This window comes from Raphanus sativus, chromosome 6, assembly GCF_000801105.2.
Source record: "Raphanus sativus cultivar WK10039 chromosome 6, ASM80110v3, whole genome shotgun sequence".
Lineage (NCBI taxonomy): Eukaryota > Viridiplantae > Streptophyta > Magnoliopsida > Brassicales > Brassicaceae > Raphanus > Raphanus sativus.
Window position 1 is genome coordinate 5826686 of NC_079516.1, and position 16037 is coordinate 5842722.

The 16037-nt window shown below is 34.8% G+C and overlaps 5 protein-coding genes across 7 annotated transcripts; 2 read left to right on the plus strand and 3 right to left on the minus strand.

Moving 5' to 3' along the window:
* The first annotated feature begins 1522 nt into the window (after positions 1-1522).
* Positions 1523-2871, plus strand: LOC130496519 (phylloplanin-like). The gene is made up of 2 exons (XM_056988631.1): positions 1523-1846; positions 2329-2871. The coding sequence occupies exons 1-2, from the start codon at positions 1615-1617 to the stop codon at positions 2628-2630; spliced, it is 534 nt and encodes a 177-aa protein (XP_056844611.1). The 5' UTR covers positions 1523-1614; the 3' UTR covers positions 2631-2871.
* Positions 2872-5941: 3070 nt separating this feature from the next.
* On the plus strand, positions 5942-7900 carry LOC108812024 (uncharacterized). Of its 3 annotated transcripts, none has more exons than XM_018584161.2 (4): positions 5942-6197; positions 6573-7254; positions 7348-7507; positions 7609-7900. In XM_018584161.2, the coding sequence occupies exons 2-4, from the start codon at positions 6819-6821 to the stop codon at positions 7643-7645; spliced, it is 633 nt and encodes a 210-aa protein (XP_018439663.2). In that variant the 5' UTR covers positions 5942-6197; positions 6573-6818; the 3' UTR covers positions 7646-7900. The 3 variants fall into 3 exon arrangements, with proteins under 3 accessions (XP_018439663.2, XP_018439664.2, XP_056846106.1); XM_018584162.2 differs by having other exon boundaries at positions 6589-7254; XM_056990126.1 differs by having other exon boundaries at positions 5942-7254.
* Positions 7901-8808: 908 nt separating this feature from the next.
* On the minus strand, positions 8809-9588 carry LOC108812026 (cell wall / vacuolar inhibitor of fructosidase 1-like). The gene has a single exon (XM_018584163.2). The coding sequence runs from the start codon at positions 9446-9448 to the stop codon at positions 8897-8899; it is 552 nt and encodes a 183-aa protein (XP_018439665.1). The 5' UTR covers positions 9449-9588; the 3' UTR covers positions 8809-8896.
* Positions 9589-10291: 703 nt separating this feature from the next.
* Positions 10292-11290, minus strand: LOC108812032 (cell wall / vacuolar inhibitor of fructosidase 1-like). Its single transcript, XM_018584170.2, has 2 exons — positions 10836-11290; positions 10292-10675 (listed from the first exon to the last, which is right to left on the minus strand). Exons 1-2 carry the CDS (start codon positions 11022-11024, stop codon positions 10373-10375), a joined length of 492 nt encoding a protein of 163 aa, XP_018439672.1. The 5' UTR covers positions 11025-11290; the 3' UTR covers positions 10292-10372.
* A 1566-nt stretch (positions 11291-12856) lies between these two features.
* Positions 12857-13694, minus strand: LOC108812031 (cell wall / vacuolar inhibitor of fructosidase 1-like). Its single transcript, XM_018584169.2, has 2 exons — positions 13386-13694; positions 12857-13233 (listed from the first exon to the last, which is right to left on the minus strand). Exons 1-2 carry the CDS (start codon positions 13572-13574, stop codon positions 12931-12933), a joined length of 492 nt encoding a protein of 163 aa, XP_018439671.1. The 5' UTR covers positions 13575-13694; the 3' UTR covers positions 12857-12930.
* Positions 13695-16037: the final 2343 nt, after the last annotated feature.

A 16037-nucleotide genomic window follows, 5' to 3' on the forward strand; every position in this document is an offset into this window, starting at 1 on the left:
GTCAGGCAGAATTATAATTAATAATTAGATTAAGATCCATGCCTTGAATGTTATATATACATATAATTTTATGTATTGTTATTTATTTGTGTCTTTTACTTATATTAAATTAGTGAGATATCGATGACTATTACATATATAATTAAATTGGTGCTGACATATAAATAAAATAATAATTGTTATTTACAATTATTTCATAGTAAATAAATCGATATAATAAATTTTATTTTTTATATTGTTTATAATTAAATTTAAATGATATTTTTTATATTGTTTATATTTTTTTAATATGCCTATTTATTAAATAAAATTTTCCTATTTGCATGGTTTTATGATCATTTGTATTTTCCAGTTTTTTTAAGATTATTAATTTTATTTTGTATACGAAGTCAATATTTCTCTGAACATGGATGCGACTTTGGGACAAGAAAACTGTAACCATATAATTTTTTTTGAAGCTAGTGGATCAAACCGAGATAAGGTGTGGTGTAGTTAAGTGCAATGTGTCTCTGTCATGTGTGAATGCGTCAGTACTAAGGTACTAAGTGGAGGAGCATAATCTTACAAGATATCTATGGTAAGTTGGCAACGCATTACTTCATATAGGATGCCTATGGCGCAACGAATCACCGGCTTGTTGCGGAATGAAGATATGTGCATTTTATGGGCATTGGAAGGTTTCCGAGGCTCGCATTATTGAAAGGTGGAGCTGGTGTCCGACTGTGTTATGGCGATGACAAAGCTTCTACAGCCTAGATCTCGGCCAAGATATGAAAATTTATCCGACAAAATTGGTTTCGAGGTGTGTGATTTTCACTCGGTATGAACTTTGGTGAATACTATTGGCCGAGCGATTGCAAAGAGTGTAACTAGAGAAGTACGGTTTCAATCATATATGGCAGTTGCACTATTTTTTTGCCAAAATATGAATTACCATTTAATAGGAAAGAGTTTGTAATTTGTTACAAAAGATTTAAACCCGAATAGGATTGACCTTGGGAAAAGAATAAAACAAGGTAAAGCCAATAATGTTAAGCTGAGGCAGTTGCACTTGGAGATCCGGCGTGGCTACTTTTATCAAATGTGGGAGGAAGCTCAATATAAATTTTATTGATTACATCTCGTTACCTTTTGTGTGTTTACACTACATGCATTGTGATTTGTGAATATATCAATACATACGGGTTGAGTTCTCGAAGTTATCACACCATCGTGCATGGGTTCGAAATTTGTTATACCCCCGACTAGTCTTACAATATTCCTTGTCTGTTCAAAAAGGGGAAAACGGATATTCCTTCAAATCAAATTACGAATAGATATTCTTTGGATAAATTGTAACTAGAAAATAATAATTAAAACAAAATATTGTCCTACGACACCGTTGAAATTACACATTGGGATTCGGTTCATAATGAAAGCATTATTCAACTTTAAATACATGAAAGCAAAGTAATTAAGTAAGAAGGGCGAGATCTATGATTCTTGTTCTATAAATAGAGCTGCAAGGGAAAGACCTCACTTCATCACATCCAGTACCAGTTACAACAAAGAAAATAAATTACTCATCTCTGCTCTATAGTTTGAAATACATTTGTCTTTTGTAATCCTAAAAACATGGCAATCCTCAGGAACAAAAACATAACTTTCTCATTGATCTTGATGTGTCTCATTGTGGTGTCTCCAATTGCTAATGCTCAGCTTGGTGGTCTTGGTGGTCTTGGCGGACTTCTTGGCGGGCTTCTTGGCAGTATTACTAGTATCTTTAATATCCAAGGTCTTCTTAGGTGCTCTGTCACTGGCACCGTCTCTACCAATAACGTCACTTCCGTTCCTCCTCCTTTCCCTAGTAAATTCTCTGTTCTCATACTTTTTCTTTCGATCAAAGCGGGATTTGATGTTGACTATGTAACACTTATATATCACACACACACTCAACAGTTTTTTCTTTTATTCATAATTCATGAGTTAAATAATATTCACGAATAAGTTACCATCATTTTAATTTTTTTTTTTTAAAGTTTACCATCATTTAAACGTATATTAGAAAATATGGCATTACATGTTTGTAAATTGTAAAACTAGACTTATATATGTAAAACCATGAATATTAAATGTATAAGGAGAATTCTATTGAATCTAGTAACTGTTCATATATCTTCCGTACTAAATCTTTGTACACTCAAATGTATAGCTGACAAAAAAAAGACTCGAAAACATCTACATGTACGGACACAAGGACAAGGATACATGTTCATGAGATAATATTTAACTGTAAATTTGGTTCTATACACATTTGCTAATTATCTAATGCTGCAAATAAACAAACAGATGCGGGAATTGTGCTCCAGTGCGCTGGGCAAAATGTTTCAAGTACGACTACGAACGCTAATGGAGTATTCTCGCTTCCTACTATGGGCACTATCTTTTCTCCTTCAACACTCCTCAACTCCGGTTGTAGGATCATCGTCACGACCCCTCTCACCAGCTGCAACGCCAGCCTTCCTGCCGGTGGATTACTCATGGCACCTTTAGCTCTACTCGGAGCCACTTCCAGCAACGGTCTCAGCATCCTCGACCTCGTCCCAGGTCTCTTTAGCGTCGTCCCAAATCCCTTTGGCCTCGTCGGTTAAGTATGCTTTATGTTTGATCACGTACGGTGTGTTTCCCTTCTGTTTGTTTTACGTTTTGTGTCATGACCAATAATGTTTGCTTGCCTATGCGCATGAATAAGGTCTACATAATAATTAAGGCGTATGTCTTTATCTTTCAAAGTATTGTTGTTGTAACTTCCTTTTACCCACGTTTAATTTGCATTTGTAATGCTGTAACGACATGTGATAAAATAATATGAAAAAACTTCCTTGCCAATCAGACACTCCATGCCGTATGATTTTCCTAAATTATTGATTTCTTTGGAGTGAAAGTCGAAACTGAAGTTCATTCACTTATTGGTTACTGAACCTCAGTAACTGTGATTTTGTAACATTACTGTTTCATACTTGGTATGAACAGTAAGAAAATAAAAGCATCGCGTAAATTACAGAGGATGATATCAAGACCCTTATTCAACATATAGCATAATGTGAAAATGTTGACCAAGAAACTATAATGTTGGGGGATTTGATTAGACTGAATTTTATATGAGAAAGAATGCTAAACGATAGCTTCAGAAAAAAAAAGAATGCTAAACGAGGTTGTTGCCAACTTTACGCGTTGCGACCAAAAAACGTTGACGAACTTTCTCTTTAAGCACGAGGTTTAGGTTCATTATAATCAGATACTTATGAGTTAAAATCCGAATTTTTTATTAGTCAGGGGACATATGCCCTATATTTCACTGCGTTGCGAGAGCGTTTTCTCGTTGAGATAGTTAGTTTTAGATATTTGTAAACTGGGCCCGATAGATTTGTACTGATAAAACTGGGTCCAAATCTCTTCAGTGTACGAGTCTGTGACAATACATGTCGCTATATTTGTCTTTGTCTACATGATTCTGACCTGGTCTTGATTTTTCTTGTCACTATACAAAAAAATACATTTTTTTTTTGTTGCTCAAAAAAAAAAATACAATTTTTTTTGTTCAAACTCTGATTTCGTTCAAAATATTTAAATGGGCTCATGGTTCAAAAGACCTATTTTGCTATAGAATCAGCCCTAATATTTTCTGATCTAAGGATAAAGTTAAACGAAATAGACTTAAATGAGGTTAAAAGACGGTAAATATCAGCAATACTCCAAAGATCTCAAGTTTCATCTCCTTCTTGATTGAATTGATGAAAATTTAAGAGTAAGAGAGAATTGATATCGAATCAATACCATGAAAGATGGCAAAGTTCATGACTGTGAGCAAAGTCAAAGTTTTTGCGGGACGAGGAGACAGAAGTCGAAGTCGCTGCATATTGAGATGTCGATGTCCGATCATCGATGATCCATCTGAATCCTACTTCGATGGTTGAGGGATTCCACGCTGCGTCCGTAAACACATAACATATAGTCCGTAAAAAGTACAAATTTTAACTTTTAATATATTAGAAGAAAGAAAAAATATCTATAGAAAGAAAACTATTATACGAACAATTTTAGAAGCATCAGTTATAAACTTATAGACAAATAGTTTGTTTCCAAATTTTAAAGACTTACATGTTTTAAAATAATAGAAACTAGATTTTGACCCGCGCTTCGAAAGCGCGAGTATTATTTTTTACTTTTATGAAATATATTATTTGTTTGTAATTATTGAATATATTTATTTTAGTAAAACTTTCTTTATAATAAATTTGACACACATAGTGTCTCTGGTAAACTATGTGTTTCTCTGACTTTGTTTTATTCCCTCTCCAATCAACATATCGAAGCGCGGATATTATTTTTTACTTTTATGAAATATATTATTTGTTTATAATTATTGAATGTATTTATCTTAGTAAAAAATTCTTTATAATAAATTTGACATATAGAGTGTCTCTGGTAAACTATGTATTTCTCTCGCTTTATTTTATTCCCTCTCCAATCAACATATTTATTTGGCTTGTTGTTAAAATAAATGATTTTAGAACGCAACTGCTTACTTTGATATTTTGTTTAAACAATGTGACATATTTCTGTATTAATTGTGTTCAATTAAATATTTACATTGTAATTTAAATTTGTATACAAATCAACATATTTGTGTAGTTTGTTATTAAAAAAATGATTTGAATCCAAATGTAAGTACTCTTATAGTGATTTTTTCAGTTCATATAATTTTTTAAAATATATTTATTTCAACTGAACCAATTAATATTTTGTTAAATTGGCCTGTGAAATATATTTTTATACATCGATATTCAAAAGATCTGGTAACTAACGATACTCAAAAGATCTGGACTGAATCAGGTTATATGGTTATTTTTGTTACAAATATCCGAACCCGTTTTAGATACATTGGTTATTTAGATATTTTTAGGTTCCTATACATCAGAACCGAATTCATCCAGATCTAGAATGATCCAACTCAAAATCCACACATAAATTTATAATATTCAAGCGGGACTTTGTTACCAAAAAAAAGGATACCCGAAAAGAACAACATGTACCTAAATAGACAGATAATGTTCATGTCTAAATGATTATATAAATTAATAAAAAACTGTTTTATGTGTTTTGCTAAATTAAGTGAAATAGAAAGAGTTTTTTTATCAAGTAAAATAATTATATGGAGTGGAAAATTAAGTGACAATAAATGTAGGACATTTTAAGTATTTTGATTTAAGTTATTATTTTATTCACAAAACATATTTTTGAACTATGTTTTTGGGTACGTAATTTTCCACCGATTGTAACTAAAATAAAAATATTTTAGTAAAATAAAATAAACCAAATGTTTAATCATATGTAAAACCTAATTATTTAGCATTTTTGATTTTATAATTGGCACAAAGTTAATATTGATTAACTAATAAATAAAAATATGCACTATTATTATTATGGTAATATAATTAATGATGTAATTTATTATTAAGGTAATATAATTAATTAAATTGTTAAACTAAGTGAAATATGGAAACACAATTAATAGATACTACTATTCAAGTTTCCAAACACTCCATTTTTTATAGCTATAACCAAACACACCAAATTTTTTTATTAATCTTATCCAAGTATCCAAACGCACCGAATTTGTACTTCACCTTTAATAAGATAGATGCACTTTTGTTTAATATTAATTTCAAATGTTTGTGACCTTCTATATCTTGTGATCAATAGTAAATGCCGCATTCATATTTTACGGGTGGTGCCAAAGCGTGAGAAAATGAAAAAGAGGATCTAAATGGAATAAAAGAATATTTGGCCCGCTTCTCTCTGCGTCGGTGACGTGAAGCTTCCCTGCTGGAGAAAAGCTCACATGCGTAATCTCCGTTATATATTTAGGACAGCAACACATGTCCGAACACAACACACTTCTATATCTGTTTCGAAATCAACTCTGCTGTCTTTTCTCATCAAATAATTTAATTTATTTCGTTGTCAATATCTCAGAATAAAACCATCTATATTTCGACGAATGTGTGTATAAAAGTCCTTCTTTTTCTTTGTCCTGATTTAGTTTTCTTTTTTGAATCGGTCTGAACTCGGACAACTAATCCGGCATTTTCTCCTCGGTCTCTCTACTCTTCTCTTCAGTATCGGATCTGTGTCTCCTTCTCTTTCTTTTCAAGGTACAACAACAAGTTTCAAATACTTTTCTAATTTTATTCACAACATTTCCGTTCAGTTTTTTTTTCTTTTCGTATTTGATACGTTGAAAAATAATTAATTTATATGTTTTCCCCTAAGTCACGGCACCGAAAAAAGCAATAACACAGCTGTTCCTTGCTTCATGTCCGAGATTAGTTACCTACTTTTGACAGTATCTTGAATAAAAGCAACAACTAAACTTCAATTCAAACTCTCTACTTTTATTTTTATCTATGTATACACCCACCACGTGATTTTCGATTCGATAATTATCCATATTCTGCACTAAAGTATTTTCTTTTATTGATTGATAAAAAATTTAAAGTTTGTGATTTTATTTTTTTGCTGATTATTAGTTTTTTTTTCCTGGAGACGACGCGTTAGCTGTAATTCAATAATTTACTGGCTATTAAACGCGTCACAAGCGTCAATATAAGACAAACTCACACAGAGAGACATCTAGTTTGCACATGCGTATCATTTCATCTCTATCGGTGATAGATCTTGATTAGAGATTCAAGACCTAAAAGAACTTCGATTCTTGTCTGAAGTGTGAGGGCTGTGTTCTTTTTCGGTTTTGGTATCTTTGTCTTGAGTGGATAATGGGAATGAGTCTCGATTTTGATGTCGATCTTGAGAAAGGAATCGTCGATGCACAATCTTCGGAGGAGCCAATGATACCGATGTCTACAGATAACAAACCGGTTACCGGAGAAGAAACCGTTGGTTCGTTAGAAAACAGTGCGGCTCCGGTTCAGTCTGCGAAACCGGGATGGGGAAGGAGCGATAGGAAGGAGAACCGCAAGAAATCGGCGTCGAAGCCTCCCCGGCCGCCGCGTGGACCGTCGCTAGACGCAGCTGATCGGAAACTGATAAGAGAGATCGCTGAGTTGGCGATACTGAAACGCGCGAGGGTCGAACGTATGAGAGCTCTGAAGAAATCGAGAGCGGCTAAAGCTGCGTCTGCGGCTTCATCTCTCGGCAATGTATTGGCCACGCTTCTCACCGTTATATTCTTCTTCGTCCTCGTTTTGCAAGGTTTGATTTGATTATTTGCGATTGAGTTTGCGTTTGCGTTTTGCTATTTTCAATTTTGATTAATCTAAATTGTCTCTTTTCTGAAAATTTCAGGATTTCCACCGAGAGCAGCCGCTAGCTCCGGGAGATCTCCGTTAGTAGACACCGGAAAAGCTAATGGTGGTTTTGTTTCGGTTCAATACGCGGGAAATCCGTCTGCGAGTGAACCGGATGGTGGTTATACCGGTTCGGGTTTAGCACAGAGATTGCCGAAGTAAGTACAGCAGTTATCTTTTCACTGTCTGAATAACTTCTTTCTTATCCGTTGACCAAAGAAAAGGATAACTTCTAATCCTGTTATTTATGTACGCGCAGTTTACCAAAACCAGTTTCCGGTTTGAAAAGAAGATGAATAGAGTTTCACAATGAAGCGTAAACCAAAGAGCTGGAATTGGACAATTTCATCACTGGTTATCGAACCATTTGTCGGTTTAGATTGTCGGTGCTTCGGTGGATCATGTACTCTACTCGTACACAGATAAATTTTTGGGGGCAAAAACAATAAACTATCCGATGTGGGTAAGAATTGTTTTGTAATGTTTTTTTCCTAGAAATAATATGAGAGAAGTTACAAAAATAAAATAAAATAAAATTAGTGTTATACATCTTTTTTTATATGTACTACTATAATAGAATTGGGGTTATATTAGTAGATGATTGTGGTGCTTTTGACAAAATGCAAAGAAACATCCAGATTTTGACGAAACCAAAACGTAAAAAGATATATGAAACCAGCATTATTGGTATACTTTTTTTATATTTGAAATCACATGCTAACGATGTTTGCAGTTGAAATTTAAATTTTTTTTCCTTATTTACATAGCATTGTATATTTGGAAACAGAATCCATGTGGATGTATCTAAAACACTCCCACTGAGTTTAACGACCGCTTTTAATGCTGCGCAAAACTAAATGAACATGTGATTCCACGTGTGTGTATTTTCAAAGGTCCATTATGTCTGTTTCATTGCTGTCTCCGGATGTTTCGTGGGGCCATTATAAGGCCCATTAAGTTTTCATATGCTCTTTTTTTTTGTCAACTTTTTCATATGCTCTTAAGTTTTGAATTGTCATATCTCAACTCAACAACACAAATAATAGCAAAAATGCAGGAAATATAAACATACTACTGTATTATACTAATGGAATTAACAACAATATAATTTTTTTTTCCTACGATTTTGCGGTGAAGCTCGTTCTGCATGCGAAACAATCTACCACGAAATACTCAAAAGACTTCATCAGAAAAGATATTCGACTGTCTTACAAGTCTTGTTTATTTTGTTTATGTTGTATGTTGTTAAAAATCAAACAAATGGAACAAAAATTTAACTGGATTTATCAAAAAAAAAAATAACTGGATTGAAAACCATATTCAGACTAATTAAACACATTGGACTAAATTGGTTGCTATCAATCCATGTACTGTATGTATCCTTTTGCAGATGATTACTTCTCTTATTTTTTCTTTCAAGAAGTTAATTACTAGATTATCAATTTTCCAGCAAGATTTCTTCCGGGTTTATTAATTTATTAGTTCGTGTCAATGATTACAAATATATGAACATATATGATTATTATTTTAAACCCACACAAAGATTCTCAACGACCATTCACTAGAGACTTAATCACAGATATGGCCACGTCACAAAGATTCTTAACCGTTGTTATTCTAGCCGTAAGAGGCACCAAGCTTTCATCGTCGGCGCCGGCACTGTTGATCCATTTCTGGCAAGAATCAGTCTGTTTCTCAGCGTCTCCGAGCACATACGTCGCGAATCCGAACTCTCCTCGCCGCATTGCCTCGATAGCCTGAGGAATGTTGAACCGAACCACCGGCCGGTACACTTCGGCGCACTGAGCCAGCGCTCGCTCCGCCGCCGGATCGTGAGACTGTCTGATGAGTGATTGGATATATCCTAAGGTATCGGTCATGTTTCCGAGCACGACGTTGGCCATTGCGGAGGCTATAGACTTGGTATCAGAAGGTGAGGGAGAGAGCGGGCGGAGAGAAGCTTCACAGAGGTCAAAGAACGGTGTCGCTTTGCAGATTGTGTCGATCAGGTCATCGGAGGATCGAGCTAGAAACGGTAGGAGCAAGAGGAGGAAGAAGGAGAGAGACAGTGTTGATGTGACGGCGGAGGATTTCTTCATCGTCTGAGATAGTTGAAACTCGAAGAAAGCAAGAATAAGGCTGATGTGCAAATAGGTTAAGACGTGTGTTGCTTGTTGTGAGTGCTACTAACTAGCTATGTTTGTGGACTTATATACTTGCTATCTAATTTTGTTACATGTTACTAAACTTGTGTTCTCTTATTCACCAAGAAATGTTTTAACTTAGATAGATTAATGATTTTCTTATATAAAGACTAATGATTATTAGGTATACATAGTTATAATTGTACCTGTGACGAAGCTTCGTAGATTAACAACTATTTCTTATAGAAATATCATATACTATAAACGTAAGCAGCTCCGGCTATTTTAGAGTATTTCATATTGAGTTTTAGTGTGTATGTGTATTGATTGATGATCACTACCTAATTACCTAATTGTCTAATCTGTAGACATGGATATGTTTCTGCTCTTTACTTTTTGTTTGTAACACTTTATCCTTTTTGGCTATTTATGTGGTTGTTGGCACAAAAACAAGGGAAAGATGCTATGTGTGGTATTGGTGAATAGCTCGTATGTGAGTCGGTTCAGATGGGAAAAAATTGCCATTATACATAATTTACTTTATCCCGACGTCGACCATATAACTTCAAAATACATTTGTCACCATATAAGAGAGAGAGAAAATATATTATGGGGCTTTATCTCGTCAGTCGTTATCTGGCTCGTGAATATTGATTGGTATATCCCGTGATTAAGTTCCAGAAACTTCGTGCCCAATTTTGCCCGAGTTTGATAACCGGTTCAATCATTTACCAAAGGCAATACCGGCTTACTAGAATGTAAAATTAACTCTACTCATCCGGTTTAAATAGGTATGAATCGATAGTTATATCAGCTCAATCATCATTTTTATAAGATGATTAATTTCAATAAGGTCACAGTTACAAGAACTATTATTATTCAGAGCAACATTCGGACAATGGCTTTGGTTACGTCGCAGATCTTGTTCATTTTCTGGGTCAAACCGGTTAACGGAGATTGGCCTTTGGGAAAGCCTTCTTCGCAGAAGGAGGCTTCATTGCCGGCGTCGACAATTGCATTCTCGGCGAACTCAGGGTTTCCTTTGATAGCTGTAATGGCTGTGTGGATGTCAACGTCTGCTATCGTTTTGTATCTCAGTCTACATACATCTAGTTGACGTTTCAGCATCGGTTTTGTTTTGTACGCCACGTTGATCTGCCCGACAGTCTGAGTTCCTAGCGCCTACATTGAACGGATGAAGTCTTTACATTGTATGAACCCCAAAGTTTACCTATTTGTAATAGTCACCTTTAACTTTAAATTGTTACAAAATCAACCCCATGTTTCGAAAAAGCGATCTGATATCACAAATAAGTTAATGTGGAGAGAGAGAGAGAGAGACCTTGATCTTGTCGATGAGGATGAGACCAAGGCCAACGGTGTCGGCGGAGGCACTACTTGGATTGGAGCGGAGGAGAGAGAGACAAAGAGTGTAGTCAGGTGTCTGTTTGCATGTCTTATCTACAATATCACACATCGCAACTCCCATCATCGTAGCCATCATTACCATCATCATCATCGTCTTCATCATTTTCTTCTCTTAAAACGTTGAAAACAAGATCTATACCTAGGATATATTCCTAGGCGTGTCCATATTTATATGTTTTTAGGTGTGACAAGTTATGATTATGCCAAAACGTTTCTAATTTTGGGGGACTTCGATACATTTAATCTATTAGTTTAGTGTACATTCATGATGTTAATTTATTTTTTAGTTTTCAGTATGAGGAAAAAAATCCCTCATTTTAATGATCAATTTTACGAGATTGCTGTGGACATCTGGCCATATGTGCATGTAACAACATGTATGAACATTTATGTCAAATTTAGTACTCCCTCTGTATCACAATAAAAGATTTTAAGATTTTTGTAGGAATTACAGATTTATTTCAAATGTAGTGCTCCCTCTCCCTATGTATCACAATAAAAGATTTTAAGACTTTTGTAGGAATTACAGATTTTTAATTAAATCTTTCTAGTTTGTCTAAAAACATCAATAATTACAACTAATTCACTACAAGAAAATAGATAGATAAAGACGCCCGTAAATGTCGCTAATTCCTTGTTAATCATGTTTAACGATGTATTTACGACTCTCACAGAAAACATTGGCTTGAATTGGTGACACTTTTATTGAACAGAAAATGAAAAAAATAATGAACAAAAATTCAATTAATGAAATGAATAAACAGAAATATATGAATTATTGTTCAATCCGTTCCTCATCTAAATTGGAGAAGGAATTTTTTCTTCATAAATTTTTTCATTCATAAGAAAATTAGAGGAATGGAGTGGGACTCATATGTCTATAATTTGACCAAAAATTCAACATAAATGGTATAAAATTTGAGGAATAAGAATTTCACCATTATTTTTTTCCTAAAGTGTAGTCACCAATTGAAGCCATTGTTAATCGCGTGTCGCTATTAAAAATTTTCGTTTTAATGTAGCTAAATAGCGACGTTTTCTTAAATGTCTATAAGTCGATGGCAATTAACAACGTCTATTTTGCCGCCTTTTAACGATGTATTTTAAAGTCGCTAGTTAGCAACGTACATGGTATGTCCCTAATTCATGAAAATACATTAAATTCTATTTAATTTTATGTTTTCTAATTAATATAATATACAATACAAAAACTAATACGTTAATTTCTATTTATAGTTAATGTATTTTGGATTAATACAAAATATTAATTATATTACCCCCAAAATTAATTAATCATCAAATACAATACAATCAACTCAGAATACAATAAATAGAAACATAACAAAATGAGTTTTAACAAAAAAAAAATATAATAAATATAATAAAAAGGTCGAGCTTTTGATGAGACCGGCGGCGCTTTTCAATCCGGTGATGAACGAACTTGAGTCCGGTGACGAGTTGACCATCAACGACCTTGAAACCACTACCTAATTGTCTAATCCGTAGACATGGATTTGTGTCTGCTCTTTACTTTTTGTTTGTAACACTTTATCCTTTTTGGCTATTTAGGTGGTTGTTGGCACAAAAACAAGGGAAAGATGCTATGTGTGGTATTGGTGAATAGCTCGTATGTGAGTCGGTTCAGATGGGAAAAAATTGCCATTATACATAATTTACTTTATCCCGACGTCGACCATATAACTTCAAAATACATTTGTCACCATATAAGAGAGAAAAATATATATTGTGGGGCTTTATCTCGTCAGTCGTTATCTGGCTCGTGAATATTGGTATATCCCGTGATTAAGTTCCAGAAACTTCGTGCCCAATTTTGTCCGATTTTGAGAACCGGTTCAATCATTACCAAAGGCAATATCGGCTTACTAGAACGTAAAATTAACTCTACTCATCCGGTTTAAATAGGTATATCGATAGTTATATCAGTTTAATCATCATTTTTATAACATGATTAATTTCAATAAGGTCACAGTTACAAGAACTATTATTACTCAGAGCAACATCCGGACGATGGCTCTTGTTACATCGCAGATCTTGTTCATTTTCTGGGTCAAACCGGTTAACGGAGATTGGCCTTTGGGAAAGCCTCCTTCGCAGACGGAAGCTTCAACGCCGGCGTCGACAACTGCACTCTCGGCGAACTTAGGGTTTCCTTTGATAGCTATAATGGCTGTATGGACGTCAGCGTCTACGATCGTTTTGTATCTCAATTTGCATTCATCCAGTTGACGTTTCAGCATCGGTTTTGTTTTGTACGCCACGTTGATCTGCCCGAGAGTCTGAGTTCCTAGCGCCTACATTGAACAGATGAAGTCTTTACATTATGAACCCCAAACTTTACCCTTTTTGTAATAGTCACCTTTAACTTTAAATTGTTACAAAATCAACCCCATGTTTCGAAAAAGAGATCTGATATCACAAATAAGTTAATTTTAGAGAGAGACACCTTGATCTTGTTGACGAGGATGAGACCAAGGCCAACGGTGTCGGCGGAGGCACTACTTGGATCGGAGCGAAGGAGAGAGAGACAAAGAGTGTAGTCAGGTGTCTGTTTGCACGTCTTATCTACAATATCGCACATCGCAACTCCCATCAATGTAGCCATCATTACCATCATCATCATTGTCTTCGTCATTTTCTTCTCTTAAAACGTTGAAAACAAGATGTATTACTCAGGATATATTCCTAGGCGTGTCCATATTTATATGTTTCTAGGCGTGACAAGTTATGATTATGCCAAAACAGTTTTTTTTTTTTAATTTTGATGGACTTAGATACACTTAATCTATTAATTTAATGTACATTCATGACGTTTCAACCTGCAATTAATTATTATTTTTAGTTTTCATTATGCGGAAAAATCCTTCATTTTATGATCAACTAGATTTGATCCGAATTTGGTTTTGAGTAAAAATATTAATTGGTATTAAATACTATTTTTAAATGTTGATTTAGAGATTTATGTTAAAAATAGATATTCAGTGTTTTCATATCTGATCCGGATCTATGGTTGAACCGGTAAACTCAATGATCGATATATAATCCGGTTTAAAATAATTGAAATTTTGTTAATTTTTTTTTTTTAAAAATCCGATAAAATCAAAAATATTGTCATTAACCTGTGATCTAACAATGGCTTGCAATTTTTATATACTTTTAGATTGTACATAATATTGAAAAAGCTATTAGATCTGTAACTTTTGTAATTTTATGAATTTTTATTATTTGAAAAATGATATTAGAAGAACCAAATTTTATTTATATGAAAATATTAGTTTATTTTTGTTATTTATATTTTTCAGGAATAAATTTAAAGATGTCAGAAATATTTCAATTATAATTATTATAGAAGATCTTAACTAATACATAATTGACCGAGATATTTATTTAGATTTTTTCTTCTTTAAATTTTATCTTATTTAAGCTATATTTAAGGGTATATAGTTAATAATATTATATGTTAGGTAAAATTGTATAAGATTTAGTTTTGAAAAATATTCTACCTATATTAAGTTGGTCCATATTATATTGATTTTACGAGATTGCTATGGACATCTGGTCATATGTGCATGTAACAACATGTATGAATATTTATGTGAAATGTAGTATATGTTTTTTTTGCTTGAGGGACATCTAGTCATATGTTTTTTTTTTTGTTTAAGGGACAGCTAGTCATGTTTATCAAGTCAAACATAATCAAGTACATAAATGAAGACAATAAAAGCTGATCATGGGATCAATATATGGAGTTATGGTGACATGAAAGGCTGGTCATGGTCTCTTTTCGTCCACGAAGAGGTTATATTGCCTTATACGGGTCTTTGACCGAAAAGGTTTTTTTTGTTTTTCACAAATTGAAATATATTAAAGGTCCAAGGCCCAAAATATACAAGGTCGAAGCCCAAATCCCATACAAACCAACTAAACCAAAACCCAAACGAGAATTGGGCAGCCTAAACCGAAGGAAAGTGGGCCAAGGCCCAAACCCACACAAAAACCAACCTCCACCGACACCTCGGTGAACACACTCACGTGTCACGATCCACGACCAGACGGGCACACGTGTTACACGATCATCTTCAACCACCGAGCTTCGCCGTTGCTTGTCTACTCCGGAGACCACGACCGAGACCCACTCGTCGTCGCGAATCTTCGGATCCGATACCAACTTAAGACCACCGGAGAGCTTCACCGGACTTAACCCGAGATCTCCACCCAAAACAACACCGCTCGCCTCTACTTCATCACCACATCAAAACGCCAGAGAGCCTCACTCGACGACTCGAGAGCTCCACCAGATCCGACGTCGAAAGCCACAAATACGCTATCAAACCAAGAGAAACCGGAGCATAGAAAGCCTCCCACTGAACACACAAACTGAAGCCGCATGTTCTCCTTTGACGGAAAGGAGCAACATCGGTGTGCCAAAGCCGACCGTCCACCGAGAGGGCGATGCGACGATGGGAGCAAAATATCCAACCGAAAAAACAGAAAAGGACGGAGCTTTAAAAGCGGAAGATGGAATCAGGCAAGAAATCCGGACCGACGGTGGCTGTGGAAACCCACGCCGTCGGCCGGAAGCAGTAATGACGACGGAGTTCTCTCTTCTCTCTCTTCACTCTCTTTTAGTCTCCTCAAAAAGACATGATTTGACCGAAAAGGTTAGTGAATTGTATTTGAAACTTTCTTTTTTCTTTTTGACAAAGGGCTTTCAAATTTAAAATAAAACGATTACATGATAAGACCCGAAAGGCTTATAGTCGGGAAAAGTTTTCATGAAACAAACTTCACGAGAGAATTTAATCCCAAACCAGTGAAAACAAAGATATGGAAAAGATAAGATAGACCATCGATGGTATGAATACAATTTCTAATGAGAGGCGCCTCGGCCGTGACGACCACGCTTGCCTCTCCCACGAACCGTTTTCCATTCCATACTGTGGTATTTGATAGGAGGCTTTGTTTCTCTTCCACCTCTTATGAAGTTAAACGAGCTTGAAGGCTCAATTCCAACTTCATCCACATCTCCTAGAATTGCAAACTGAGAAGGACTCTCAAATGCACAATTGGTAGGTGTTGTGTTTAAAGGACCAACCTC